This window comes from Pseudorasbora parva, chromosome 8 (assembly GCF_024679245.1).
Source record: "Pseudorasbora parva isolate DD20220531a chromosome 8, ASM2467924v1, whole genome shotgun sequence".
NCBI lineage: Eukaryota > Metazoa > Chordata > Actinopteri > Cypriniformes > Gobionidae > Pseudorasbora > Pseudorasbora parva.
The window spans coordinates 37,132,895-37,160,894 of NC_090179.1; the positions used below are offsets into that span (position 1 = coordinate 37,132,895).

Sequence of the window (28,000 nt, forward strand, 5' to 3'; positions counted from 1 at the left end):
CCAACCATATGAGTTTCTTTATTCTTCTGAAAAACAAAAGAAGACATTTTGAAGAATGTTGGTTACCACAGTCGATTGCACCCATTAAATTAGTAACAAAAATACTATGGAAAAAAAAAAAAAAGTGAGATGTATGATAGGGTATTCCCTCGCAAAGTCAACTGATTACAAGGTGTTTGGTTTCATTTCTTTGCAATTGATGACTGGCCTGTGGTTAGACGTCTATTACATTTTATCCTACGACACTCAGGGCTGTGTTTGGACAGCTATAAGACTTTGTCTTTTAATAAAGGATTTGTGGAGTAAAATTGTTTTTGTTTTAAAGTGGAAAGATAAAAAAATCTTGTGGTAAGATTTGAGTGCCATGTTTTGCATACAGTCGTCATTAGCGGGACAGATGGTCACAAAACATGAGGCTAAGTCTAAATAAGTATTATCATTTTTGGGTAAACCATCCCTTTAAAACTTTAAATATTTGCAAATATACAGTACTGCATCAAAGTTTAAAGTATTGCACAAGTGATTACATAATTAAATATTGAATACTGACTAAATATCCAGTACTGATGTGATGCTAACAAGGCAAGTCAGTGCTATGCACCCTTGAGTGAACCTGCACCCACATGGACCCCAGTCCAAAAAGTCAGGACACACACTGTCTCAGCCTTGTTGTTGTATTAGATATTTGTGAATTACTGGACATGCAGAGTAATACATAGCTAGTTTGTTTAATCACATCATCCATTGTTCTGTTCAAAAATAAAGGGATACAAATTTACCAAATTTCAACAAGTTTCTACCATGTTGGATGTCAATAATAGGCTACACTAGACCTATATGTGTATTATGGAGAGAATAAGGATTAATTAAAATGGAAAGTGGACTCATATTCAACCTTTAAATTTAGATGAATCGCATATGATATTTCAAATGAATGTGAAGATTTAATTTGCAGCTTCTATTAAAAGCATTAACCACAAGTCCCTTTTAATTTGTATAATTTATTTATATATGTTTCTATAAAACATTATGTTTGCAGTTGAACCTATGTGTTATTCATGTCATAATAAATGTTTTAGAAATTTTGTAATAGCTTATATTGTGGAAAAGACATAACAAATATTTTTTTTATTTTTTTATTTTTTTATGGACAGCATTTAAATTGTATCATTGTCATTTACTGAGCTTCATGATGTTCTAGATAAACCTGTATGAGTTTAAACATAGAACATAATTTTAAAGAATGTTGGTAACTGGCACCCATTGATTTCCATTGTATTTTTTCCTACTATGTAAGTCAATGGGTGTCGTTAACAGTCTGGTTACCAACATTCTTTAAAATATATTATTTTGTGTTCAGTAGAAGAAAGAAACGGATTTGGAACTATTTGAGGATAAAGACAACATTTTAATTTTCGGCTGAACTATCCCTTTAAGAGAATCATAGAATCAACAAATGGAACTTGGACTTACAGAAAACAGCATTATTTAAAAAACATAATAAACAGTATGTTTAATTTTACATCGTTGAAGCTTAAAATATATAACATTTTTATTGAACCGAACCGGTTCGTTGACATGAACTGCTCGAAAGAACCGATTCGCAGAAATTGGTAGTTCCCATAAAGAAAATCTCGCGATATATCAGATTACATACCACCACATTACAGTGCGATAGAGACAGGTAAGATGGCGGCGCAGGAGACTCAAGCAACACAGCAGTCGTCCGTAAGCAACGGAGAGGTAAGAATAGTCGAAGTGATAGAATGTAGCCGTCAGATGGACTTGACAACGAAGAGCTTTCATGTAGTCCACAAATTCACGAGAGTAAAGACTTGCTTCCTGTCCGTTTTAAAGAAGAAATCCAGATTGCCGGTCTGAATCAGCGACCCCTTTAATTCAGCATGCAGTGGGGGAGAAATACTGTCTGAGTCACGAAGGGTCTGTCCGATTGTATGACTTATTTTTACCGGGACATCTCATTTTTTAAAAGCGCATTGCATTCAATTTATCTATCTTAGAGGCTGTATTTCAAAGACAAGTAAACTACTGCTTCATTTGACAGCTTTTTTTTGCGTCATCACGTTTGAACGCACCTTTGATGCCCTCAAACGCTGTCTAGGTAGTCAGCTGACTAGGCTTTAAGAAACAGCCTATACATTGTATAAGGTTGTTCAGAAACCGCTCTATATAGTGTAATGAGCTGATGTCTATCAGTTGATCAGTCTTAGCATGCTGGCTAACTAGCTGCCTAGCTCTCATGTTAGCTTCACATGTCAAAGCAGTTTAAAGATGGCAGTATTGTGCAATCCTGGCCATTAATCCTCTAGTAGTCCAGTTAAACCGTGTAGTGATACAATAGCACGTGTCTTGGACATAGATTGAGAAACTGTAGTGGTTGTTAGAAGTTTTGTAATGATTATAGCATGTTGTGTGCAGTCAGCCACTTGAGAGATGATGATCAGCCCTGCTTCGAGATCTGCTTTTTTACATATACTTCATTCTGTAATTTTGTAGTGAACAAAGACTTTGGTTATCAATTTCTGGTGGGGTTGGTCTGAGTTAGATTTACAGCAGATAAGGAGGGAGAACTTAGTATTGGCCTGCTACTGAATTAAGTAGCCTTGCTTGATAGCAAGGTTAGCTTCACTCATCTGGATGAATAACCCAGCTAGTGGTTACTGATTACACAGATTATAAAGGTCATATAGGTGCTATGAATCAGGTTCACAAACCTTTTTTCCAAAACAAATGTGGGCTGCCAAATGTAAACACATGGATAACCATTTCGCAGTATTTCTGTTCACTTCTCAATTTTGGTAATTTTATTGGAATCAAAGACAACTGACCTGATGTAATTTATCCATCTTTTTGTTTAATTAATCATCCTTTTTTTTTTGCATTGTCATCTTGTTCATTAACTCTAACCAAACTCTAGATGGGGTAAATAATTGAAGTGCTTTTGTTGACAGGTAACAAAATTACTGTGGCAACACAGCATTAGGGTCTCTACCTTTTCCAAATAGTCCATTCCATCATCTGTGATTAGGTTAACCATAACCATATCATCAGAAAGCTACAATGGAATTTTGGATGTATATGCGAACAATAGAGGACTCGGGGCTTAGCCCCGGGGGACCCCGTATTCAGAAAAAGGGTTGTCAATGAGTTTTTGGCCCGGAAAATATATTCTACATTGGCTTAATATACATATAATATACTCTAAGTGCATAAACATTAACAGAAAGCAAAGTTTGATTGCACATTTTGTGCTCAGACCACAATCCATAAGGTTTTTTTGGTGTGTTTTTGTATTATAGCTGCAACTTGTCGACAAGCCTTTTGGGATGCATTATTATGTCAGAGCTGTTATCTCTCATCTTTAAACATCTGGATTCTAAATAGAATCATAGTAAATCAGATCGTTGTCTTCTGCCTCCGTTTAGTTGACCTAAATCCAGTCAGAAGCAATTCTGTACTCACCCTGCTGTTATAAATATTTTAATATTTACCCTGTTCAGTAGTGTGTCAAATCTAAATCATTTTCCTAGGCAAATTGCTTTCAGCTGATTAAAGAAAAAGGGGGAACGGTGGGAATACAAAGCTAGATGAAAGCTACAATTGTTACTTTATGAGCTTGTGTAAATACATTTATGGTAATCATATCTAACTTTCTAAGTCATGGTTGGTCGACTGGTCGTGCTTTTTTTTTTATAGATTGAATTGATACCTCTTCTCAGGCTTGAGGAATGAATAGTGTGTTTTTCTTCTTCTTTTTTTGCAGTAAGCAGCCATTTTTGTCGGTATAGCATGGTTGGTTAGTTGGTTTTATGGTCAGAGAGAGATCCGTTTTAAAATGCCTGTGGCTTTGTGTGCACTTATATTTCCTGGTTTGTTTTTTAGCTTGCACCAGACAATAAAAATAAAGTCATGTATAATTGATATAGTTGTAATATTTGACCGCCTTTTCTCTGCATAGTTAATAATCAATTATACAACCAAAACTGAATTGTTCAGAGATGGTGTAAAACATAACCTGTTTTAAGGCCACAATGATAAGATTTGTTCCGGCTTTATCATAATATGTGCTAAATGTTTATAGCCATTTTGTTGATCACTGAATGCTCTGTGCAGGTGAGCAGTAATGGGGCAGCTGCCTCAGGTCAGGTAGTTCAGACAGATGCGACTGCACAGGACGCCCAACAACAGCAGCCGCAACAGCAGCCCAATGCCTGGCAGGTGATTAAAGGTGTCCTCTTCAGGTACGTCCTTAATGTGAACCTAACTGATTGCTTAACTTTAGAATTGTTTATTTTTTTCTCTCCGTAGTGTCCTCATTATGTACTTTCAGAACATCCTGATCCATCATTTCAGTCTTTATTTGACAGAGATGGTTTGTTTTGTAAAACGTGGATGGCAACTTATTATCAATCATGTTTTAGCTGGGTATGCTATAATTTTTCAATGCACTTGGAGCAGTTTAATTTGGTAATATTTATGCAAATAAATGACCGGGGGGTATTCCAGAAAGCAGGATACATTTAGAGTATGTAAGCGGATAACCTCAACTTTCGGTTCCAAAAATTGAGGTAACTTTCAGGGTATGTAAGTAGCCATAGCGACTCACTCTCTGAACATTACCTGCTCCTGAGCAGCTTAAGAGTTATTCAAGTATGTGCTATATAATTAATATAGTTATATTAATATAACAAAATTTATGTTTTATACAATATTATATATTTTAAAGCACTTATAACAAGGTAATGTTTACATTTTCATTCAATTCAAATATCTTTATTTATTATTTTATTGTCATCTCAAACATGGAGCATCAGACAAACAATATAATCCTTATTTTCAGTGAATAAAGATTGACAAAATGATTGAATAACCACCAAATAGGTGGTTATGTGCACTAAGTAGGTTATGAAGAGTCGCTTTTAAACAAAAGGAGGAAGTAGAATAGCACACCTTTTCTTTCCATGGTGAATCCTCGATTTGTTGCTTTGTGGAGAATGTCTTAAATGTTAAATGGGAACATACTACTCTGAGTTGTCTGAACTTACACAAGGTTGTTTTTTTTTGGGAACCAGCATACCTTGAGTAAGCAAGGTGGTAATTTAACCTTGCTTTCTGGAATATCCCCCAGGGTTGCTGTGCTATCAACATTGGTTTTTAAGAATCGTCAGCTTTCATGGGTTTTGCATGGCTATTGCCTGCTGAGAATATTGTAACAACCTCTGTGTGAGCCCAGTAGGCTGTATTTCTCAATGGACGTCCCGTGAGGGGAAATCAACTGAACCTCAGAGTTGTTCTGGGTGTGCTAATTGATGTCAGGGGGGTTGCGTACTCATGTTAAAATCATACTTATGCAATATATAGTTTTTTTGGTCAGTATTTTAATTTATTGTCGCATGTACAGTAATTATCTTCTCCAGTGGTATTTCAAATTCACTTTACTCATTTAAGGTCGGGTGAAATTTTTATGGAAATGTCTTTTCCCCCTCAAATCATAGTTGACAGAATAAGGCAACAGTGTTGCATCGTGAGTTTTGGGATTACACTTACTGAACATAGAACTGAAGTCTAATATGAGTCTGCTCTTGTGTTTGTGTATTACTCAGGATTTTTATCATCTGGGCTATAAGCAGCTGGTTCCGCAGAGGTCCATCAACTCCAGATCCCAGCACTCCTGCTGGAGCTCCTCGAGTGGCCAGCCGAAACCTCTTCCCCAAGGACACCCTAATGGTATTTATAATCAAGACCATACCTATCTGCATTTTACTTGTATAATAACATAAGCAAGATACCTAACCAAATCCTGAGTAGGTTCAGGTTTGTACCTGCTTTGATAACATGATGTCCTCCGTTACCTTTTCACAGGATTTATATATATATCTCTCTGAGGATGAGATATTTACAGATTTTAACAATACAGAAGCATTGTTCTGGAACCAGCAAGATCTGGTTTATGGAGACTGGACCACAGGGGAGTTGGGGGATGGCTGCTACGAGCACTACCAAGAGCTGGACCTCTCTGAGGTGGGACCTGAATGCAATAGATCTGAGATGTACTTGGCTTTGAAAGTGACATTTTGTTTTTTTTAATGAATTAACAGAAATATGTTTAGTGGGCACTGTAAAAATCCAATAATATAATTTGATGTATATAAAATCCTTGTTGAGTGACTGTTGCTGATAGCCTGTCTCTTTTTGCTTGTACAGAGTTTGAAGCAGAATGGATCTATATACATCCACATTTATTTCACGAAGAGTGGTTTTCACCCAGACCCCAAACGCAAGGGCCAGTATCGCAGGTTATCCACCGTCCATGCCACACGAAGTGAGTGTGTCCAGTTTTTCTTGCATCGTCTCACTCACCCTGTGACGCGTGTTTTTGCTGCTCACACATTTGGTTGTGTCAGCAGGCCTGTAATAACGCATTACATTGCATGGGTGAGCCCACTTTAAAGCCTAGAGCCTGTTTTCACACACTTCCACTTCAACAGTGCTCAACAAGTACAAGAGGAGGAAGTTCCTCAAGACCAAGAATCTGCTGACGGGAGAAACCGAAGCTGATCCAGAAATGATCAAGGTAAGTTTGAGAGATGAGCTCTTTTCCAAAACCTTGTGAGCTGCCTCGTTGAAATAAAGTTAATCGACGTTGCTCTTGGATCTTCCACCATCCATTTTCCCAATGCTGTACATTCTGGGATTGCCTTGTCAATGAAGGCCACGTGGGATGTGAAGTTTTGCTATGTTTGTGCATTCTCAGCGGGCTGAGAGTCATGGGCCTGTGGAAATCATATCCCATTGGCATCCCAACCTCACTATCAACATGGTGGACGATCACACAGCTTGGGTGAAAGGCTCTGTCCCCCCTCCCCTTGACCAGCGTAAGCTTTATTTTGTGTCAAACTGCCTCATATTATTGAAACAATTTATTGACCAAAGCCATAGGTTGATCTAGAATCACCTCTGGTTAACCTGAGCACTTCTGTTTCTCTCAGATGTGAAGTTTGATGCAGTCAGTGGAGACTACTATCCTATTGTTTACTTCAATGACTACTGGAACCTGCAGAAGGACTATTACCCTATTAATGAGACCCTGGAGAATCTGCCCCTTCGGATCACCTACTGCCCCCTGTCCTTGTGGCGCTGGCAGTTATATGCCGCCCAGAATGCACGCTCCCCCTGGAACTTCCTGGGAGAGGACACTTACGAACAGTCAGATGAGGACCAGGATTCTGTTAAGGTCTGTCAAGAGAATATCTGTTTTAGAGAGCCACATATCCAGCTGAGAGATGGGATTTTCTTACCGTACTCATGCTTAAATTCAAATGAGGTTGGAAATATGTTTATAGAGCAGCGATTTCATTTGTAGTTGATGGGGGTGGGCGATAGACACGATTAACTGGTGGAGATTTTGTCTCTATTACAGTTACGTTTACGGGGCATCACGGAAGCTTCTAGCTTACATGCGATTTTAAGTATTGTGGTTTAAAAAAAAAAGGTGATTTTTAAAACATTAAAGTGATACATGCTCATATGAAGCGGCTGCTCTTAAAGCGTGTGAGAACCGAACTAAGTGTTTTTTGCAGTAGTGTATATTTTTGTCTTTTAGTTTATTGTTAAAATGCAGAAATAATGCATTTTGGCTACTGGAACACTTAAAAAAAATTTTGTTTTAATCTGTATTGTTGTAGATCTGTAATCTGTTGTAGATTGTATAGATCTGTAAGTCTACATGTTCTATACCTTCTCAACCTGGCTCATAAATATTCATTGAGTGATATAATGTTAAAATTACAAGCTGAGTAACTAATGCCATTAAAAGATCTTGTGCTAATATGCTTGCTTGTTGCCTGAACAGGTGGCTCTACTTGAGACCAATCCATACCTCCTGGGCCTGACTATTGTTGTTTCCATCGTCCACAGCATTTTTGAGTTCTTGGCCTTCAAGAATGGTAAATAAATACTGATGTATACGTGTGGTAATTGATTGAGCCTTGTCGGTTCTGGTTTCTGAGCTGTGCGGTGTTTCTCATTTCACTTTCTCTGCAGATATCCAGTTCTGGAACAGCCGTCAGTCTCTCGAGGGCCTGTCTGTGCGCTCCATCATATTCGGGGTGTTCCAGTCTCTGGTTGTACTGCTCTATATCCTGGACAACGAGACCAACTTTGTCGTCCAGGTCAGCGTATTCATCGGCCTGCTCATCGATTTCTGGAAGATTACCAAAGTCATGGACGTCAGGGTGAGATGATGCCACTGCCAGGCATTGTGGATTACTTCAGTTAAATGCCTAGACTTGAATTCCTAGATCTTGATGTTGATTCTTGTTTTTCTTTTCCTAGCTGGACAGAGAGAACAAGATTGCAGGAATTTTGCCACGATTAAGTTTTAAAGACAAGTCCACATATGTGCAGTCTTCAACCAAAATCTATGATGATGTAAGAGACTTTTAAGCTGCATTTTAGAGATCAATCATCAAATTCACATCATTTATACAAGTTTAACATTAATGTTTGTTTGTTTTTCCCCTAGATGGCCTTTAAGTACCTGTCCTGGCTGTTGTACCCTCTCTTTGGGTGCTATGCAGTTTATAGTTTATTATATGTGGAACACAAAGGCTGGTACTCATGGGTGTTGAGTATGCTTTATGGGTTCTTGTTAACCTTCGGTAAGTATGGCTTCATTTGATTGCATTTTTTTAATAATTGCAAGAATGCTTAGTCTATGCCAGCATCACATCAGAAACTGTGATTAGATGGAAAAAGCTCACAAAGGGAAATTCTTCTTTTTAATCTTGTAGGCCCAAAGGATTTTCTACAGTTTTGTAAATAGAATAAGAGAGCGTTGTCTGCAAGGACAGTCACGTGTGAAATCCAGTAGTTTGCCCGGAGGCCTTGAATGCGTCTTGACACATTTATGTTTAATGATTACAAAATGAAAGTAATAGGAAAACTTTTCGTTTTAGCACTTAGATGTAGCTTTTTGATCTTTATATGGGGTTTCTCAGTTAGTTTGAACTTCTTGTACTTTCCATTTATGCATTTGGCTGATGCTTTTATCCAAAAACCCTTTCATTTCATTCAAGATTTAGATTTGTATGCCTTTCCTGGGAATCAAACCTATGACCATAGCATCACTAATTTGTGCTGCTAATGGTGTTGTTTGTAATTCTGTTTAGTGATGCTAGCAGTAGACACATTTCTGCATTAAGAAGTTACAAAAGTTGTGCTTTGCCCTGGGTTTTGTGCTTTTGTTAAAAATGTATTTTGTTTTTAGCTTCTCTCCACAAGCATTGGATTTTTCTGTTGGCATGTCACATTAAATAGTCTAGATATGTAAAAGAAAATGCATCTTAAGAATCCTGACTACTTAAAGGGATAGTTCACCCAAAAATGAAAATTACCTATGATTTACTCACCCTCGAGCCATCCAAGGCGTATATGACGTTCTTCTTTCAGACAAATACAATCGGAGTTGTATTAAAAAATGTCCTGGCTCTTCCAAGCTTTATAATGGCAGCCCAAAATTTGAAGACCAAAAAAGTGCATCCGTTTATTATACATTAGAAAGTGTAACGCCTCTCGCAGTTCAAATCACTTACACTACATCCGACGTCCACGTTGTGCCAGTTACGTTTTTTCGGTAAGTTGAATACGGAAGGCGGTCTGGCGGAGGCTAGATATTTTACTTTATGATGTGTTAAATATGAATATTTTTCATACAAAAACCTGGTTGAGTTGCATTTGTTGTGTCAACTTGTGGTAAGAGGCATAACTTTTTGAAATGCGCTTGAAGCAGATGACCAATCACAATACACTGGTCCATTGCGCTTTTCAAGCGGAGGGGTTTCATAGAAACAGGAACTAGAAAGAGCATTACTGACAGACTAGGGCGTGAGATGTTACAATGTGAAAAATAATGTGCTTTTTGAGCAATCAAGCATTAAAACTTATTCTGGAACTCCTCAAGTTTCAGACTCCACTATTACTTTTTATTTGTTCTTATGACATGAGTTCCATGTTTCCTACAGGTTTCATCACCATGACACCGCAGCTCTTCATCAACTACAAGATGAAGTCAGTAGCTCATCTTCCCTGGAGGATGCTCACCTACAAGGCCCTGAATACCTTTATAGATGACTTGTTTGCCTTTGTCATCAAGATGCCAATGATGTACAGAATAGGTTGCCTCAGAGATGGTACATTTTCCTTTGACGTTTTGAATTTCACAATATGATTCAGTGTTATGTCAATAGTATCTTGATGCTGCTAGTATTTTACACTAAATAACTGGCTGTGCTGCCATTTCTCCACAGACGTTGTCTTCTTCATCTATCTGTACCAGCGCTGGATTTACAGAGTGGATCCCAACCGTGTCAACGAGTTTGGGACCAGCGGAGTTGACCAGAGCAAGGACAGCTCAGCAGAGCCAGCGGCTGCTGACACAACCGCTGCCATCACAGATAAATCAGAGGGGGAGAAGAAAAATGATTAATCCCTTTTAACCCCCTCCCTTGCCCCTCTGGTCTTGCGAAGGTGTAACAAGGCATCTGCAAGGCTGAATTTATGTTTAATTGTCAGGGAAGGGAACTGGATTAATGGTATTACGTAAAAGACTGCAGGAAACATGTTCAGTTCGATGTTCCTCCTTTGTGTGGGATCCACAGGAAAAGAAATATTTAATGTAGAGTTCCTAAAATCATTCTTTTTCAATCTCCCATATTTTTGCAGTCAAAGTGAAGTAAAATGTGATGTACTGTATTGTATATTTTTGGGTTGGTAACACTAATAATTTGAAGGGTTAGGTGGTCCATAATTAAATCCCATTGGCTGGAGTGAATAGGGCGATTACAGTACATATCATTTTGTTTTTTTAAGTATAAGAGTGAGGAAAAGAGGCCAAACATAGCCTCACTGTTCTCCTGATTCTGTGTACGTACTTTCTGTTCATTCCATGTGTGAAGGGATACCAGGAAGCAGTTGTGTAGCGTAGGATGAAGGCGGCCAAGAAAAAAAAAGCCAATTCTGTTCAAACGCTACCCGTGCGAGACAGAGACTTTCCACATTTTTAAAAAAGAATTGATGTTGCAAACTTGAACAAAAATAAAGAAATAACAGCCTTGTAGGTATTAATATATAATTATATTAATATTATTAATAACTGATCTTTTTTTTTTCTAAGCCTCTGAATTTTCTTTTGTATGTCCTGAAACTGTACAGCATTTCAGCTTGTAAAACGTAATCATACTGACGTCAAACACCTAGCAATAGCTGAAGTGCCAGTTTTCTAACTGAGAACTAGTTCCATTACATTCACACTCCACAGCTGGACCACCCTGTCACGTCTGGTTCGGCTCGACAGCACAGTTCAAGAATGCGTGAGACGCAATGCCTGGTTTTGTCTTTTATTTTGGTGCCGTAATTCTGAACTGATTAAGCTTTTATTTTGGTATGTTCCAAAATGTCATCACTCATGTTTATAGTAAAGCATCAGTGCAGTTTAAAGTGGACATTGTTTTATTCATGTCTCAAGACTTGGGTATTTGCAAAAAGGTGTGACAGTGGGCTCATAAAAACATTCAATATAACACACATTTTGCAAAGATTATAAACTGAAGCCACGTGATAATGAACATGTTAATCATTTGGTTGCACCATACAAAGTGCATACTTGCTCTTTGGGTTAGGCATGAATCTCTTGCCTGAAAACAAATGTTTTGCCTCCACAACTGCTTTTTATGTAAGTAGTATTAAAATGTAATACCGGTAATATTTTAACTATTAAAATAGAAATAGTGAAGTTATTGCTTGAATTCACAGGGCCATGTTGGTTTTAGTATAAAATGTCAGATTTACATTTGAGCAACACATTTGGATTTAACGGGTTGTGAATTATTTGGCTGATTATAGTGTTTTTGTAATGAAGCAGTATAAAAATGGGCCCTAAAAATTAAAGTATTACCTTCTAGGCATGTTTCCACTTTTAGGAGCCTCAAATGTATGGAATGTAGTTTTTGGTTGTCACTCAAGAGAAACTTAATCTGTAGGACTGTCTCTGTAAAGCTTGGCATAATTATGGATGATACAAATGAGTTAATCATGTGTACCGTACATTATGAGCAAAAACATTTACAGGTACTGGCAGGGAGCTGCACGAAAGTAAATTATATGATCGTGATCACATTGAATATGCACAATATATGAATATGCTGACACCTAGCGCCGTAGATGCAGCATTACGCAAAGGTTTTTGTCTCCAAGAGAAAAGCTCAATTCGTCGCGATTTATCTATTCTGCGAGATGATGAGTCCAACAACAAAGTGATTGTTGTGATAAAGTGAGGTTTTTTTTCAATTGTCGTGTGACCTCAAAATGGCGGCCACTGTAAGGCGACTGCTCCATGTAAAATTGTAAAAATACACATTTCTCAAGAATGTAACTGCGTGCTAAATTAGTAACATACAGAACCTTAGCGGGTATTTGCTAATAAATAAGTGTTACAAAAGTAAAAACCAATTTGCCAACGTTCACCTTCTCACATTTAAATAAGTAATAATCTTATACATTTATATTCAGAAACATTAAAATAAAATCACAAAAGGCTCGCTTTAAACAAGAAAATATTTAATTAAAGCTCTTTAAAAATAATTTGATTCACAATAAAATTACAAACATGTACAATATTAAACTCCCAAAACATATTTTTTTAAATAATAATAATAAAAAACTTTTTTTAAATCTGTGGTGCAAAATCACAAGATCAAAGAAAGTTCATCGATGAGCTGATCTGCGGTCGGTCGGATGTTGGGGTCGCCGTCCCAACACCGACTGATCAGCTTTTGACAAGTCTGTCCAGAAAATGACTGAATAAAAACATCCCGAGTGATGGATGGGCGCAGATTGTACGCCACAACAGCGTACATAACATACTGTCTGTCTCCCTCATACGGCTGCTCTCGGGTGAGGAGCTGCCACATTGTGACGCCAAAAGAATAAATGTCCACGCGCGTAGAAACCTCCTCACCTTTCAGCAGCTCGGGCGCGCGGTGCGTGAACGTGCCACCGATTTCACTCAGATGCGTCGCGGTGTCGCCTTTGCTCGATAGTTTACAAGAGCACCCAAAGTCTGCGAGCTTACAAACACCCAGTTCTGATACCAAAACATTGGCGGGTTTTAAATCCAAGTGGACTATGCCGTGCAAGTGCAAGTGCTGGAGCGCGCGCGAGATGTCTATTGAGTATTTCACGCACTTGTCCATAGGCAGCGGGTCTGAGAGCCCGTAAATGACCTGATGTAGGTTTAGGGCGCCTGCGAACTCCATTACAATCGTGCCGATGTTGTCTTTGGTGCTGAGGTGCGTAGGAGTGCACGTGGTAGCCGCGATCACACGCACAATGTTTTGATGGCGCAAGTGCGCTGCATTAAGTTCCGCCCAGAAACTCTGCCTCGAAGCCAGTTTGTTTCTCACGCACCTGACTTTTTTCATAGCAACAGTCTCGCCAAAGTATGTGCCTTTGAACACCATGCCGAATCCACCGCAGCCGACGGGCTCCAGAGTCTGCAGTTCCCGCCAGTGGATCACAGAGGACCAAAGTCGCTGGGCGATTTTACCGTGAAACGTGTTTGTAGGAACACGCAGAGTATATCCACTCGCAGTTTTAGTTAGCGGGCTACTGCATGCCCCAAACTCGAGCCCAAAGTTCTTTGGCAACAGTCTAGTGATGGGGATTGGTGACGGCATAGTGCATGGTAACCGTGAACTCAAAGAGCTGTTCTCTAAATTTTAGGTTTTGCTTCGCGAGGGGGGAGTTCACGTGATCCCTTTATGCACTTCTGTCATATGACCATCATTAGCCTAAAATGCCAAGACTCATGAGATGTAATTTGTATGTTGAATGAAACTTGTGTGTAGGCGGAATTTGAACAGGTCTTCCGATAAATAATGTTTATTGTCTAGTTAAAGGGATAGTTAACCTAAAAATAATTCTGTCAGAATTTACTCACCCTCAAGTTGTTACAAAACTGTACGAGGTTCTTTGTTCTGCAGAACTAAAAATAAGATATTTTGAAGAATGTCGGTAACCAAACAGTATAGTATGTATTTTTTTTTTAGTCAAATGTCTGGTTGCAACATTCTTTAAAAACATTTTTAGTTCTGCAGAGGAAAGAAACTCGTACAGGTTTGGAGCATCTTGAGGGTGAGTAAATTCTGAGTTTATTTTTTTTTTAGGGAGAACTATCACGTTAACTATAGTATTAATAGAGGCTGACACAAGGATAAAAACAAAACTAGCGCAATGTGCCCTCATTACATCCATCTGTTATTCTGCTAAATTTACTCTAGATCACGTGACTAACTCTCACTCCTCCGAGTTGAGTAATACTTGATAGAAAGGTGTTCTATAAATAGTCAATTATAATAACATATACTACTACAGTTGTTTTATTGGTATATATTAATACGCAATTTAATATATTAAATCATACGTTTTAATTAAGTATGTGTATATAGGCTATAATATAGGTAAATACGTAAAATACATCACTTATTACTTGAGGTGTGGAAAGATACACGGGGTTATTTGAGGACGGTGCTCGTTGTTTACATAGATATGTATACGTATACACATATATGGTTGTTTATCTAAGTTCTACCTCTTATAATAACCGATCCGCTTTCTTGAAAGAAACTCACCTGTTGTTAGTCGTTGACATGGCGACAGTTCTTGGGGGTTTCCCCAGTTGTGACGTAGGGGGATTTCCACCCACAGACCAGAGCGCAGTAGATCTTAAGAGAAAAAGTGAAAGAATTGCGACTGTTGGTCATGTAACAGTCGTTGGTGGACGAGCCATAGATAAAGCGGCATCTCTCCTTCTCTCGCGATTTCTGTCCCAGAAGCTTCCGTTAACTTCAGGGCTTCCAAAAAACAACAGGCGAAGCACACCCGGAAATGGGTCCATACGCGAGTCTGGTGATCTGACGCGGTTTCGGTGGATTTTCAAGCGCTGCGATTCAACACAATAACGACGTACGAGTGCGTGTAGAAACCAAATTGACTCTTTTATTAATCTGTATCGTGCTTGCCATGAGAAACATGAGCATTCGGAACGGCACAGCGGAAGGTCAGTTCACTTTCTTCCACATCGGCCCTGTTGTCACTCTGATTCAGCATGTTTTGGTAATATCGCGAACTTACTTTGAGATTAAGAAAATGATACTGCACATGACGCATTGAACTCGAACAAAGGATAACAACGACATATCACTTGATATTACGTTTTATAAAGTATCATCGAAAGTGAGTTGTTTTCTAAGAAGAGTGGGTGTTTCCAAAGTTACAGACACAGGCCCGCGATTGTCTTTATTGTTGTATTGTCTTCAAACGGTCTTAATGGTTTAGTATGTCTCTACTGTAGTCCGATCAAAATGCATGCTTATCATCTAGAATGCTTTTTTGATTACTTGCTGCTGGTTTGTTTATTAACTGATGATAAAGGCAAGATGTTGCAGGCACGACATTGTTTGTCCTTAACTGCTAGTTTTATTTTATATAAATAAAGAACAAGTTACTTTCAGTTTCGCTTTGAGGAAATGCGCATGTTTAACTGTTTTTTGTCTTGTTTTTCTCTCCCGTCTACCTGGGCAGCCTTAGATCTAGGTGAGTGACGTCATCGTGAGATGACATTGCTTGTCCACTTTTCTGTCCTTTTCCCAAATTATACTTGTTTTATTATGTTAAAGGGATAGTTTAACAAAAATACAAATCTTATGTCATTATTATGCCTTTTCAACCCATTGTTTTTTTCTTGGAACACAAAAGGAGATGTATTATAGCATGACAGCCCTAGTTACCATCTTTTTCCATGAAGTGAAAGTGCACGAGACTGTCATCTTCTTTTGTGTTCCACGGAAAAGTGAAATGATGCCGTCATTTGACTTTTTAGGTGACCTCTTTATCTACACCTTGTGTTTATATTTATATGAAAACTCTCTCTGAACAGATATCATCAATGAATACCTTTTGGAGAAAACAACCAAAGAGCCGAGTCAGCTGACGCTCCCTGGTCCTCCTCCTCCACCTGCGGACCAAGACATCCAGCCAGCTGATCCACCATGTAGAAGCAGGAGAAGCGCTCCACAGTTGGTCTCCAGAGGATTAGCTCCAAACGTGAGTCTGCTAGTTTCACTAAAATCAACAGGAAGAGCAGGCATTACTATTATTATTTGTTATACCTCTATGAAACCCTTGCAAGGATTGTTCACCCCATAATTAAAATTCTGCTTTCTTGTACTCACCCTCATTTCAACTTATTTTATTTATTCTGCAAAACACAAAAGAAGAATCCTGATAACCGAATAGTTTTGGTGAGCATTGAGTTTCATTGTATGGAGAAAAAAACCTGACATATCTCAAAATATCTTCTTTTATGTTCCAGTTTAGTTTGAAACAACAATATAATGACAAGTTTGTCATGAAATATCCCAATATATCATTATTTTTTCCACAAGAGGTCAGGAAAGCCACCCGATCTAAGATATTTTGAGCTGAAATAAAATGGTTATGCCTGAAAAGTTGAAAGAATGTGAACAATGTGCTTACATTATTTATTTATTAATAAAATCTAGTAATTTATAGGTACATAAAACAAAAATAATTATCAAAATGAAATAAGCTTTCTGGACAAAAAAGGTATAATTTTAGGACTTTGTGTCATTTTGGCCTGTGAGGGAAGGATTTGTTACAAAGAGCTAGAGGGATGAGGGTCAAACGAATAGTTTTGGTGACCATTGACTTTCATTGTATGGGGAAAAATAATACGGAGACATTTCTCGAAATATTTTCTTTTATGTTCCTCAGTTTGGTTTGAAACATCATAATGATAACTTCAATTTCTGGGTGAAATTCCCCTTTACCCTAACAATAAATGTTTGGCATAACTCATCCCACCCTGTTTGTGCTATGTCCATGAATGATGCCTGAAAATCTATGGCTTATTTAGTGTATTCACTTTCCATACTAGCTGTCTTGTGTTTATTGGTAGATATTGAAACTCTCATGACATCAAGCTTTTTTTTTTTTTTACCCACGGAAGGGTGGTTGTAATTCGATGCCTGATTTCAGTTAGCATTTACTCTGCTCATGCTTCTCTCCCCCATACAAAAGGCAGACAGGCACATACCCTCCTCTCTGTTTCTTATGTTCTCATTGGCTGGTTTTTCATTCAGCTATGTGAGCTTCCTGTTTCTTCACCGTGCTCTTTCTGGCTCTTCGCAGCGATTCTTTGTGTAAGCGATCTGAGTCCATTGTCAGGCATGTCCAGACTCTGTGTTTGTCTGTTGTTTCCTCAAAAATTCAGCATTCTGAAACTTGTTACTGTATTAGTTTTTATAATCATGCTCATTTGTGTTTGGTTTCTTTGAATGTTCTGCATGTGTCAAACAAACTGTTAATCTCTCTCTTTTGCACACTCGCTTTCTCTTTCTCTCTCACTGTTGTTTGACATTGGTTATATTTTCATTTGCTGGCTGTTGTTTGAGTGTGAACTGTTTGTCTTTTTGATTAATGAGTTGATTTCAGATATTGGAAAGTCCGAAAAGGAACATGTGATGTAGTAGTAACAAGCTGGTTTTCAGTGTGGGTTTCTGAACCCTTTTGTGTGGCTGATTCATTGTGCAGGTGTTTGAAAATAAATGATTCAGCCATTGGCAAACAGTTTATTATATCTAAATAAGTCAACCCTTTTGGCATTGCTTACTTTATCCGTTTATTTAAATATTTTGTCTCTTGCTCTTCATTTGTTTAATTTATTTGATATCGATAAAGTTGTAATAGTCTTAATACAGTAACAGTAACATTGGAATCACTTGAGTAAAATGTTTTTTTTTTTCAACGGATGAATGATTAAAACCAATAAAAGCCAATCAAAAAACCAAATGACAAACTCCACAGCAAGTTTAAAAGTTGGTGTGGTGTTCACTAATAAAAATATAATTATAGTTATCTTTATAGTTATTGGTGTGAAATAAGCCTGTCAAAAATGGTTTAGAACACATAAGCAACCACATAGCAACACCAAAGCGACTGGAAGGTGAGCTTTTAGCCAAAACAGCAAAATGGTTAATGCTAACGCTGTTAAACGGAGATTTCAGTTAAGAAGGGGCTTTCATTACACTGAATAAACCGCTTATTAATTAAAAAAAAATTAATAAAGGAAATAGCTTATTATTTATCAATCTTAAGCTGAACAACACTTTTGTTGGGAACGATATGTGGATTTTACTATGATTAAAAAGTTAAGAGAAGGCAGAAAAGGGAATGGTGCGACAGGTAGGACTCATTTATGGCGTTACCATATATTTAATAGTAATACTGAGTGATATTGTATATTGTCTAAAGAAAGTAAAAAATTATGATAAGACCTGAATGTTAATGACTGCTATAACTGCATGTATGCATATTATGTTGAATATGCATTTTAATGAATAAAGAGAAAATCAATCTTTTAATTATAAATATTGCTGTATTGTATGTTGTTTAAACTTTTTTAGTTTATTCTTAGCTAAAAACACTTAGTTCTTTCAAAAATATATGTGCTCATTAATGTATATTTACTTCTTTAAAGTAATAAAGTATTCTCGTAAGTTAATAATATGCCATTGAAAATACATACGAGTGAGGGGTTTGAATGCTGGTCGCCATGTTGCCCCTCCATCTTGAAAGTACTTTAGCCAAAGAGGGACATACCCGTAAATTCAAGCCTTGCGTTTCGCGTTTTAACACTTGATGGCACTGATGGACGAGGTCGAACTGGAAGCCATGTTAATTTTGGACTAAATCGGCCACCGTAGGAGTTAAAACGAAATCAGAATTGAGAGGAACAGAAATATTCACTAGATGGTCATATACCGTTACACCGCTAGATGGGGGAAAATATCACACAGTGTAGCTTTAATGAAAAAAATAATTATTTCTATCACTGTCATGCTAAGCCCAATATTTTACTTCTGCGTCTAGTGTACGCCGTAGCTAAGTCGTAGGCTGTGTGTTGCACGCGTAGCCTATGATTTACCCTGACGTGCACCTCTCCACAAATGTAACGCGTCAATTCTATGTGGACCGCGAGCGCTGTGATTTGGTCTCCCAGAACCCCTCCCTCTGGATGTGTAACTAACTACACGTCGACGCAGAAGTATAAATCAGCCTTTAGACTTGTATTGTAATGATTTATGGCTCTGCTGTGTGCCTAATGATGATATAGTGTATTTTAAAGAATGAAGGTAAAGAAAAATAGATATGCTTTAAATTACAATCAAGTTTTTAGTGTGATCTTAAGTGTAGTTTTATATGCCCTGCAGTCACTAGTAATTTGCAGCGAAATTCACACTTTTTCCCCACAGTAAATTACACAAACAATGTAGTCCTACTGTACATTTGCTAGTGATATAACATCAAATACCGAACATTTATTCACAAGTCAGTAAATGACTGTCATAAAAATCTGAATGACGGGCACTGATGATGCCATAGGCTTAGATCCCTCACGTGATCTAAGTAAGCCATTACGCTTTTTCCAAAGGTAAAAGATACAGACCCTATCATCTCCCTATAATAAGACAATCCCTGACATCACCCATGTCACACTTACTTTAGCAACTGCATAGTAACACCCTGGCAACCAACCATAAAATTCTAGTAACCTATAGTGATGTGATGAAAACACAACACTTAAGCAATATAGTCACACTATAGTCACTTGTCAAAAAACTGACTACCTTTCAGGAATTTCTAGTAACTGTATAGTTGCTTGCTAAAAAACTATTCAGGTAGCATCTGAATACCAGCAATTTCCCAGTACCCACCTAGAACAACTTTTGAATAAAAGCAATCAATTTTCTTCAAATGCTTCAAATCTGTTTTCACAGAATCCATACAGCTTTGACCAAACACCCACCACACTCCCTGATGGTATGGCATCGATGCATTCCATGCGAGGCCACAAAGCGTCGTCTCAGCGACGTGGACCGGCATCTGTAGCGCCCCAGCGTCTGCATCCTCAGCAGTCTGGAACAGAACACCTGGAGCGCTTCCTGGAAAAGCCAGAGCTGGTGGTGGTGGAGCAGCCAAAGGAGCGTGGCATGCGATTTCGCTATGAGTGTGAAGGACGATCAGCGGGCAGTATCCTTGGAGCCTCCAGCACTGATACCAACAAAACCCTGCCCGCTATCGAAGTAAGTCAGAGGATGAACATTTGGCAATGGTGCCTATGAATGAGCTGAAAATTGTATTTTTTAGTAGTTGAAGGGATAGTTAACCCCCCTAGTTTACTCTCCCTCAAGTTGTTTCAAACCTGTATGTTTCCTCTGCTGAACACAAATGATTATAATTTTAAGAATTTCTGTAACGAAACAGTTGATGGATCCCAATGACTTCCATAGCAGGGATAAAAATACTGTGGAAGACATTGGGGTCCATCAACTGTTTGGTTTCTAACATTCTTTCAAATCTATCTATCCATCCATCCATCCATCATCAGTTAGACCTTGTCAACCTCTCATTTTAATTTCCATCATGTATTCATATTTTTCCATTCACATGAATTCAAAATTGATTTGAGCACCTTATTTGATTTGGTGAGTGTCTGGAATGCACCAGCTATCCCAAGACAGTGGGGCTTCCCCCATTATGGTTTGTGGTATTGTAAGTTAAATCAAGTTAAACTAGTCTTTGCAGCTTAAAATGAAATCTCCCTGGAGAGGCGTGCAACGCGTGGGCTTTGATGGAGGGAATTACCTTTAAACCACACAAATAAACATACTCAGTAGTCATTTTTGCCAATGGCGAATGTCCGTACATGAGTACTTTCAACAAAACAGCCTGTGCCAGCAATGCAACCACAAAGAAGTCATGCAACCCATTTTAACAGTGTTACAAAAGCAAAAGTAAAACTTTTTCATCATTCTTTTTTTTTTCCATCTTTTTTTAGATTCAAGGCCCCATTGACAATATCAAGAAAGTGATGGTCACCGTGTCTCTTGTGACAAAGGACATCCCATACCGCCCACACCCACACTGCTTGGTTGGGAAAGACTGTTCTGAAGGCATCTGCGTCATCCACATCAATCCCCACAGTTCTCGTCGACACAGGTACATTTCCACACTCACACCTACACTCACCCACACACACCTTTATATTTACACACTTTTATTTTTCTAGAATTATGTAATTACTCAATTGTCAGTTACTGCACTATTATGGTTTGTATGTCTGTTTGTCAATAAAAAAGAGGGGGGGGGGGGGGTATATTTCCTTTAGCCTCACTGGGACAGCATGCTTAGCAGAATGTGATCTGAGTGTAATAATGTTATTTCCTGCCTGACTATGTTGCTGGTTTTTTCCAGCTTTGCAAATCTGGGCATCCAGTGTGTGAGGAGGAAGGAACTTGATGCCTCACTACAGAAGAGGAGGAATAAGAATATTGATCCTTTTAACAGTGAGTTGTTAAATGATATTGCAGACTCACTAGTAACTTAGGCAGCATACTAACAGAAATGGAACGTCATACATAAGTAGCAACTCTCTATGCTACATGAAGTTAGCATTAGCATCATGTTGCTAAGCTTACAGCACAATACTCTAAGTATAAAATACATATTTAGTTTAATTACATTAAAGCACATATTGTTTCAAAGCTGCTTTACAGAAATTGCTTTTCATATTTGGTAAAATAGCCTAGTTTTTCTGTATTGAATTGATTGTTGTTGTTGTTTTTAACTGAGGTCATTTCCATATTCTAATTAGGCTTTGGAATAGGTCCTAATAACACTGTTGAATGTTTTTGTCTCGTTCTCTCCCCAGCGGGCCACTCTAAGAGCATTGAAGACATGGACATGAACGTGGTGAGACTGTGCTTCCAGTGTGAGCTAGAAAGAAAGGAAGGAGACAGGACCCTCCTCGCCCCTGTGATATCCAACCCCATCTACGACAAGAGTAAGAGCTAGATATACATTGGGCCAAAATCATACTCTTATCCAAGTATTAAATTCTCTTTAGTTTCTAGGCAGATAATATTTGGGTTGTTTGTATTTGTCTGATTAGAGGCGACCACGACGGCAGAGCTGAAAATCAATCGGCTTAATGTGGTCAGAGGCCCTTGCACAGGAAAAACAGAAATTTACATGCTGTGTGACAAAGTGCAGAAAGGTACACTACATTTAATTGCTCAAATCTCACTTGTTGCTACCTTTACAGAACAGTTGAAGCAAAAAACTAATTTGTATATCTGGAAACCTCTATAGATGACATTGAAATAATCTTCAGCACGGAGGACTGGGAGAGCAAGGCAGAGTTTGCTCAGACTGATGTCCACAGGCAAATCGCCATCGTCTTCAAGACCCCACCATTCAGGGAGCAGAATATATCTGAGGAGGTGGATGTCAACGTGTGTCTACGTCGCATGTCTGACCGGATGGATAGCGAGCCAGTGAAGTTTACCTACGTTCCAAGTAACGCTGGTGAGTTTTCAGACATGGCTGAATGTTGTGTGGAATTCCACCTCAAAATCTAAAGATAAAAATATAATTATTAAATGTATAAATTAATTAAATATTATCCTGCTAGGATAGACTCCAGCATCCCCGCGGTTTGACAAATAGATTACTTCAATAGAATAGATTAATTCAATCATTATTATTTTTATTTTTCTATTAAGATAAACAAATGTAAAAAGTTTAAAGTGATAGTTTACTTTAAAATGAAATTTCTGTCATCCTTTACTCACCCTCAAGTTGTTTATAACCTGTATGAATTTCTTTCTTCAGCTGAACACAAGGGAAGATTTTTTTGAAGAATGTCAGTAACCAATCAGTTAACTGGAGCCATTGACTGCCATAGTATTTTTTTTCTTCCTACTATGGAAGTCAATGGCTCCAGTTAACTGATTGGTTACTGACATTCTTCAAAATATCTTCCATTGTGTTCAGCTGAAGAAAGAAATTCATACAGGTTGGAAACAACTTGAGGGTGAATAAAGGATGACAGAATTTTCATTTTAAAGCGAACTATCCCTTTAATACATTCCACCACAATATATACACTACTGTTCAAAAGTTTGGGTTCGGTAATATTTTTTACTGTTTTTAAATGGAGTATCTTCTGCTTACCAAGGCTGCATTTATTTGATCAAAATGGTAATATTGTTGAATATTACAATTTAAAGTAATTTTTTTCTGTTAATATATTTGTAAGTTATTCATGTGATGCATTCAGAAATGTAATGTGCTGATTTGGTGTTTGTTGAAAACATTGTTGAAAACTGCAATGTTGTGCTGCTTTTTTCCATCAGGATTCTTTGAATATAAAGTTCAAAAGAACAGAATTGATTTGAAATCACTTTTGATCACATTAATGTATAGTTTCTGAATAAAAGTATTAGTTTCTTTTTTTTTTTAAATCTTACTGACCCCAAACTTTTTAATGGTATTGAATTATCATTTGTTATTACGATATTGAGATTTTAGCCGAGTCCTGCGGTTAAAAAGATTTTATCAAAGTTTTGTAAACGGTCCTAAAAATGTTAATTATATGGGTGTATGTTGCTAAGTACTAGCACACGATAGCAGATCAGTAGCATGAATAACTGAAGCCTCTGATTCAGAAATGAATCACCTCCTCTCTTGCTAGTTTCTAAAATACTGCAAAAGAAGGTGTGTCACCATGCCAGTTATTTAAGGGGATTTATGTAGCACTGTGGTAGTTTAAACTGAAAGTATGCATGAGGAAACTGTAATGCTTCATAATAGATCTTTCTTTGTACAGAACACAAACAATTCTTTTATAATCTGTGCCATTTTAGCCAGTGCCATCACATGCTCACATCGCCCTATAACACTGAAGGGAGGTTAATTTGATTTGCACTTTTGATCCGCAGATCCCTACGGAGTGAACCGCAAGAGGAAAATTAAATCTGATGTGAAGTTCAGCGAGCCATGCAGCGGTCCTCAAAGTGAGGATGTTTTTAAAATAACACTGATACCTTTATACCATTCTCTGAAACTTTGTTGACTAACATCAGTGTTTTATCTTCCTTGCTCACTCAGGCCAAGACCTCATCATGAACGAGCCCGGCATGTCACATAATTTTGACCCATTCTACACTCTTCCCGATTGTACCGTTCCCAATGCTTCCATGCCAATCACTGTTCAGGACGGAGGCATCCACATGCCATCCCAGGGCATGGAGGAAATTCATTATAATGAAGACTTTAAACAAGAGGATAGTTGTATTAGCATGGACCCAGAGACTTTGGAAAACTTCTTCCAAGGCTTGGTTCAGCAAGGTCAAGAGCAGATTTTAAATCAGATCCTTCTAAATGCTGATTTCAACTTCGGTTTAGACAGCACAGATACAAAATCAAACGTCAACCAACCTATGATGAACATGGCGTCTATAAACGATGCACACTTTAGTCAGATGGTGAGTGAGAATCAGGCCTATCCAGCAGATCTGGAGAACATCGACGGCATCATTTTCTCCCCTGTGAAGAGCGAGAATGACATGGACCATTGAAAACCACTGTGGACTTTATTTTTTTTGTCTTGACAATTGGATTTGGACATTCAGTCGCTGCTGACTATAAAATCATTTCGGACCAGGAAAAGACCAAGTCAGACTTGACTGAAAAAACTGTTCAGCTGGTACTACGATGCCCACTTTGTTAATATGTGCCTACTAATGAAGTAAGTCCCCTCCTGTAAATAGACAGTAAACTAAGACTGATGACAGCCAACAAAACGCAGGAGAAGCATGTAGCCATTGCGTTTTCTAGGAAAAAGGGAGCCTCAGATGCTGCTCAACTACTTGTAATGCACCAGTTATGAAATGTGTCTGTCATTTGCTTATTTATTGTGTGAGTTTTAGAACCGATTAGTATCAAGTAGAAGGTCCCAGAGCCAAGTGTTATACATAAGATTTGTTTTGAACAGTACAGCCGTAGAGGAATTTGAATTAACAGCATTAAGGGTCTGAAGTAGCAATTGAATTAATTCATGTAATTTATACCAATTTGACGCCATGTTCCAGCCAGCTGTGAAAAGCCATTTCTTTAATCTATTTATTAACTATTCAAATCCTCCACCAAATCATCTGCCCGTTGCTGGCCGTTTGTAATTCCTGAACAAATATCTGGTTAACCAGTTAGCACAATGCTAAGCTGTAATGATCCTTTCACACTTGTTTTTGCATTCTGAGTTGCTTTTCTATATCACAAAATATACATAACAGGTGCTAGATGGAAGTTTGATCGTTGTGTTTGTGGCTTGCATCTTTTGAGGCGTCTTGTGTATCTAGAAACATACCCATCGAGTTCACCTTTTCCATTCCGCTAATATGCATCGCATGGTTTTAAATGCAAAATCATGTTCTGTGAACGTCCCCTCAATTTCCTAACCGAAATTTCAGTTTAATAACTGAAAAACATAAAGAAAGTGAAATTTGTGGCTTTGGTAGTATAATGTCATATGTCATTTGAAATACATCATTAACATATCTTCAAGGCATCTCTAATCAGGCACCAAATAGAGTAACCATTAAAATAATAGCTTCAGCCAATGGAATTACTTTGGTGTCCAAAGGGGATTGGATTCTGTTGGGAAATAGTAGTTTGTGGACATGACAGTGGACATGACTGGTTTCCTAATATAGTTTGGTACTTCAGTCAAGTACTCCGCAGCTATCATGCAACTAGTTTAAACAAGGTTAAACTCCACTAATTGAATTGCTGTCAATGTGAAAACAACTTAAGATTTGTGAAGAGCAATAGGATCATTTGTCAGTTACTGGGATTTCTGGTTAGCCCCACTCACTGAGAATTTCATTGGTCTAAAATTCTAATTTAGTTGTATATTAAAAATCAAATATGTAATGATTGGCAGCATTTTAGCTTTCAGTGGGAATAGTCACACATTTTCACTGGAAACTTGTCCATGTCTGGTTATGTCATGCTGTGAAGTAATACAGGAATCTGAAATGAATGTAAGTCAAAATGAGTCAGTGGCAAAAAGGTTATAGCGCTTTTGTCTTTGTAACTACATTTCTCTTTCCATCAGCGTTGAAGGAAGTTGGATTCATGGTCTTATTCATTGGAAAGCATTTTGTTCATTTATACATACATTTATATAATGTCTGTAATACTGCTGTGATTCTTTTTTGTTTTATGTAGAAGTCCTGTAGTTTGCTGCAAATATTGTTGCTTTATGCTTCTTATAGTATGTTGTTGCTGTTAATATTAAATTGTGTTTGGGAAAATAAATATGTTGACTACATTTGGCTGTCCCTATGTGTAATATTAGACACCAGATAAATCCAAATGTATTTCTATCTTGAGAGTGGGTAAAAGTCTATGGCTAAAGTATAGCCAAATGTCAAATTAACAGTGTGAATTCAAACCTTCCAAACTGTTGATTTCATGTGTGTTTCCAGATTCAAGAGACACAATGGAAGCAGATAATGAAATGCAGTCACTTCCTCAACTCGTGCTATTGCTATGCTTTGTTGCACTTCTCTGATGCTATAAATAGGGTAAAAAAAACAATAGCTGCACACATTCAGCATATCACAATCTAACAAAATGCCTCCCACAGTTTTTCATTGAACTTTATACACGATGCTTAAACTGGTGTTCTGTTTTTAAAAGGTAATTTGTTCATTATGACCCAATATCCAAATGTCAGTTATTGTTGTTTTTTAAGTGTGTGTGTGTGCGCGCGTGGGAAGTGAGTTCCCACACGCCAGTCCACATGACTAATGACCTTTAAAAACTCTCTCTGTGTTCTCTCTCTCTCTCTCTCTCTCTCTCTCTCTCTCTCTCTCTCTCTCTCTCTCTCTCTCTCTCTCTCTCTCTCTCTCTCTCTCTCTCTCTCTCTCTCTCTCTCTCTCTCTCTCTCTCTCTCTCTCTCTCTCTCTCTCTCTCTCTCTCTCTCTCTCTCTCTCTCTCTCTCTCTCTCTCTCTCTCTCTCTCTCTCTCTCTCTGTGTGTGTGTGTGTGTAAGTGGGTGGGTGTGGATATATCGCGTCTAAAAACAGGGTTAAAAATTGACCAGCTCAAGGGAAATTATGCCTCACAGGCTCACACACAGAAAGTCCAGTATTGGGCAATAGCTCTTGTAATAAAGTATACGGTGCCAGAAGGTCCGGCATTGGGCAATAGCAACACAACTAGATGCATCATTTCTATAATTTTTTGACAAATGACATAATGTAATACAAGTTACAACCTGCTTACATCTCTGCTTTTATCTCGAACAAAACATGTATTACTTTTATACAACAGCTTTAAATCAAGACGTTAATGAGTAACTTGCAGAAATTAAACCTTATATTGCCACTTGACTTAACTTACTTGTGTAACGTTATGTTCTTTCACCGACCACTTTCCAGACGACGGCCATATTTGCAAGGACTCACGCGTGATTTCGGGCATTCCAAGTCCTGTCTATTTGAATGGGCGAATGCTGAAGTCTCAAAAATGCACGCCAAACTCACAATTAAATAACATATTTTAAAACAACAACAAAATCTGACATGAACTGTCCCATAAATGTTGTTTCTTATGATCAAAAAAGCTTTAAAATGCAAATTTTTCAGGCTTGACCAGCCAATGCGCATGTGCAGTCCTAAGCGCCTCAAGTTTCTATGGAAACCGGACCTTCTAACGGCAGCTGTACTGAATACAATGGTAGAGGTGCTCGATTCAAGGTTTTTTGGAGTCGACTGCAATTCCCGACTCCCACTGCAGGAGTCTATGGAATCGACTCCTCGACTCCCACTTAATTAATAACACTTAATAAATAATTAATATCTACACAGTATAACCTTTAAACTTCCCTGCCAATAGTCACAGTTAAAACCCTCCACATTCAATTTAATTCTACCGCAAAATGTAGTAGCACATTGATCTGTCTGTCTTGGGTCTTTAATGCAGAGACTCTC

General features: G+C 38.0%; 3 protein-coding genes and 1 long non-coding RNA gene across 5 annotated transcripts; 2 read left to right on the top strand and 2 right to left on the bottom strand.

The window, feature by feature from the left end:
- Positions 1 to 1,630: 1,630 nt before the first annotated feature.
- On the top strand, positions 1,631 to 11,532 carry clptm1 (CLPTM1 regulator of GABA type A receptor forward trafficking). The gene is made up of 14 exons (XM_067451114.1): positions 1,631 to 1,743; positions 4,135 to 4,262; positions 5,625 to 5,748; positions 5,884 to 6,042; positions 6,226 to 6,343; positions 6,510 to 6,595; positions 6,776 to 6,896; positions 7,011 to 7,255; positions 7,874 to 7,967; positions 8,065 to 8,255; positions 8,356 to 8,451; positions 8,546 to 8,681; positions 10,044 to 10,211; positions 10,329 to 11,532. Exons 1-14 carry the CDS (start codon positions 1,690 to 1,692, stop codon positions 10,505 to 10,507), a joined length of 1,899 nt encoding a protein of 632 aa, XP_067307215.1. The 5' UTR covers positions 1,631 to 1,689; the 3' UTR covers positions 10,508 to 11,532.
- LOC137084720 (uncharacterized) lies at positions 8,250 to 27,614 on the bottom strand. 2 transcript variants are annotated; one of them, XR_010906785.1, is made up of 3 exons: positions 27,411 to 27,614; positions 16,033 to 16,200; positions 8,250 to 8,355 (listed from the first exon to the last, which is right to left on the bottom strand). It is a non-coding gene; the product is annotated as an uncharacterized lncRNA (long non-coding RNA). The 2 variants fall into 2 exon arrangements; XR_010906786.1 differs by lacking the exon at positions 8,250 to 8,355 and adding an exon at positions 14,292 to 14,801.
- mos (v-mos Moloney murine sarcoma viral oncogene homolog) lies at positions 12,636 to 13,982 on the bottom strand. The gene has a single exon (XM_067451836.1). It carries the CDS (start codon positions 13,752 to 13,754, stop codon positions 12,765 to 12,767), a length of 990 nt encoding a protein of 329 aa, XP_067307937.1. The 5' UTR covers positions 13,755 to 13,982; the 3' UTR covers positions 12,636 to 12,764.
- Positions 14,808 to 26,335, top strand: relb (v-rel avian reticuloendotheliosis viral oncogene homolog B). The gene is made up of 11 exons (XM_067451116.1): positions 14,808 to 15,136; positions 15,661 to 15,672; positions 16,016 to 16,182; positions 19,938 to 20,243; positions 20,999 to 21,159; positions 21,415 to 21,506; positions 21,872 to 22,003; positions 22,112 to 22,216; positions 22,312 to 22,527; positions 23,943 to 24,017; positions 24,112 to 26,335. The coding sequence occupies exons 1-11, from the start codon at positions 15,100 to 15,102 to the stop codon at positions 24,579 to 24,581; spliced, it is 1,773 nt and encodes a 590-aa protein (XP_067307217.1). The 5' UTR covers positions 14,808 to 15,099; the 3' UTR covers positions 24,582 to 26,335.
- Positions 27,615 to 28,000: the final 386 nt, after the last annotated feature.

What these genes read in the sequence shown, in the direction of transcription:
- mos (XM_067451836.1), bottom strand. Translation starts at nt 13,754, where the DNA reads ATGCCGTCACCAATCCCCATCACTAGACTGTTGCCAAAGAACTTTGGG.
- relb (XM_067451116.1), top strand. Translation starts at nt 15,100, where the DNA reads ATGAGAAACATGAGCATTCGGAACGGCACAGCGGAAG. An exon ending in AAACCCTGCCCGCTATCGAA is followed by an intron (nt 20,244 to 20,998) that starts GTAAGTCAGAGG and finishes ATCTTTTTTTAG; the next exon opens with ATTCAAGGCCCCATTGACAA. An exon ending in GCCATGCAGCGGTCCTCAAA is followed by an intron (nt 24,018 to 24,111) that starts GTGAGGATGTTT and finishes TTGCTCACTCAG; the next exon opens with GCCAAGACCTCATCATGAAC.
- clptm1 (XM_067451114.1), top strand. Translation starts at nt 1,690, where the DNA reads ATGGCGGCGCAGGAGACTCAAGCAACACAGCAGTCGTCCGTAAGCAAC. An exon ending in ATTAAAGGTGTCCTCTTCAG is followed by an intron (nt 4,263 to 5,624) that starts GTACGTCCTTAA and finishes TGTATTACTCAG; the next exon opens with GATTTTTATCATCTGGGCTA. An exon ending in GTTCTTGGCCTTCAAGAATG is followed by an intron (nt 7,968 to 8,064) that starts GTAAATAAATAC and finishes CTTTCTCTGCAG; the next exon opens with ATATCCAGTTCTGGAACAGC.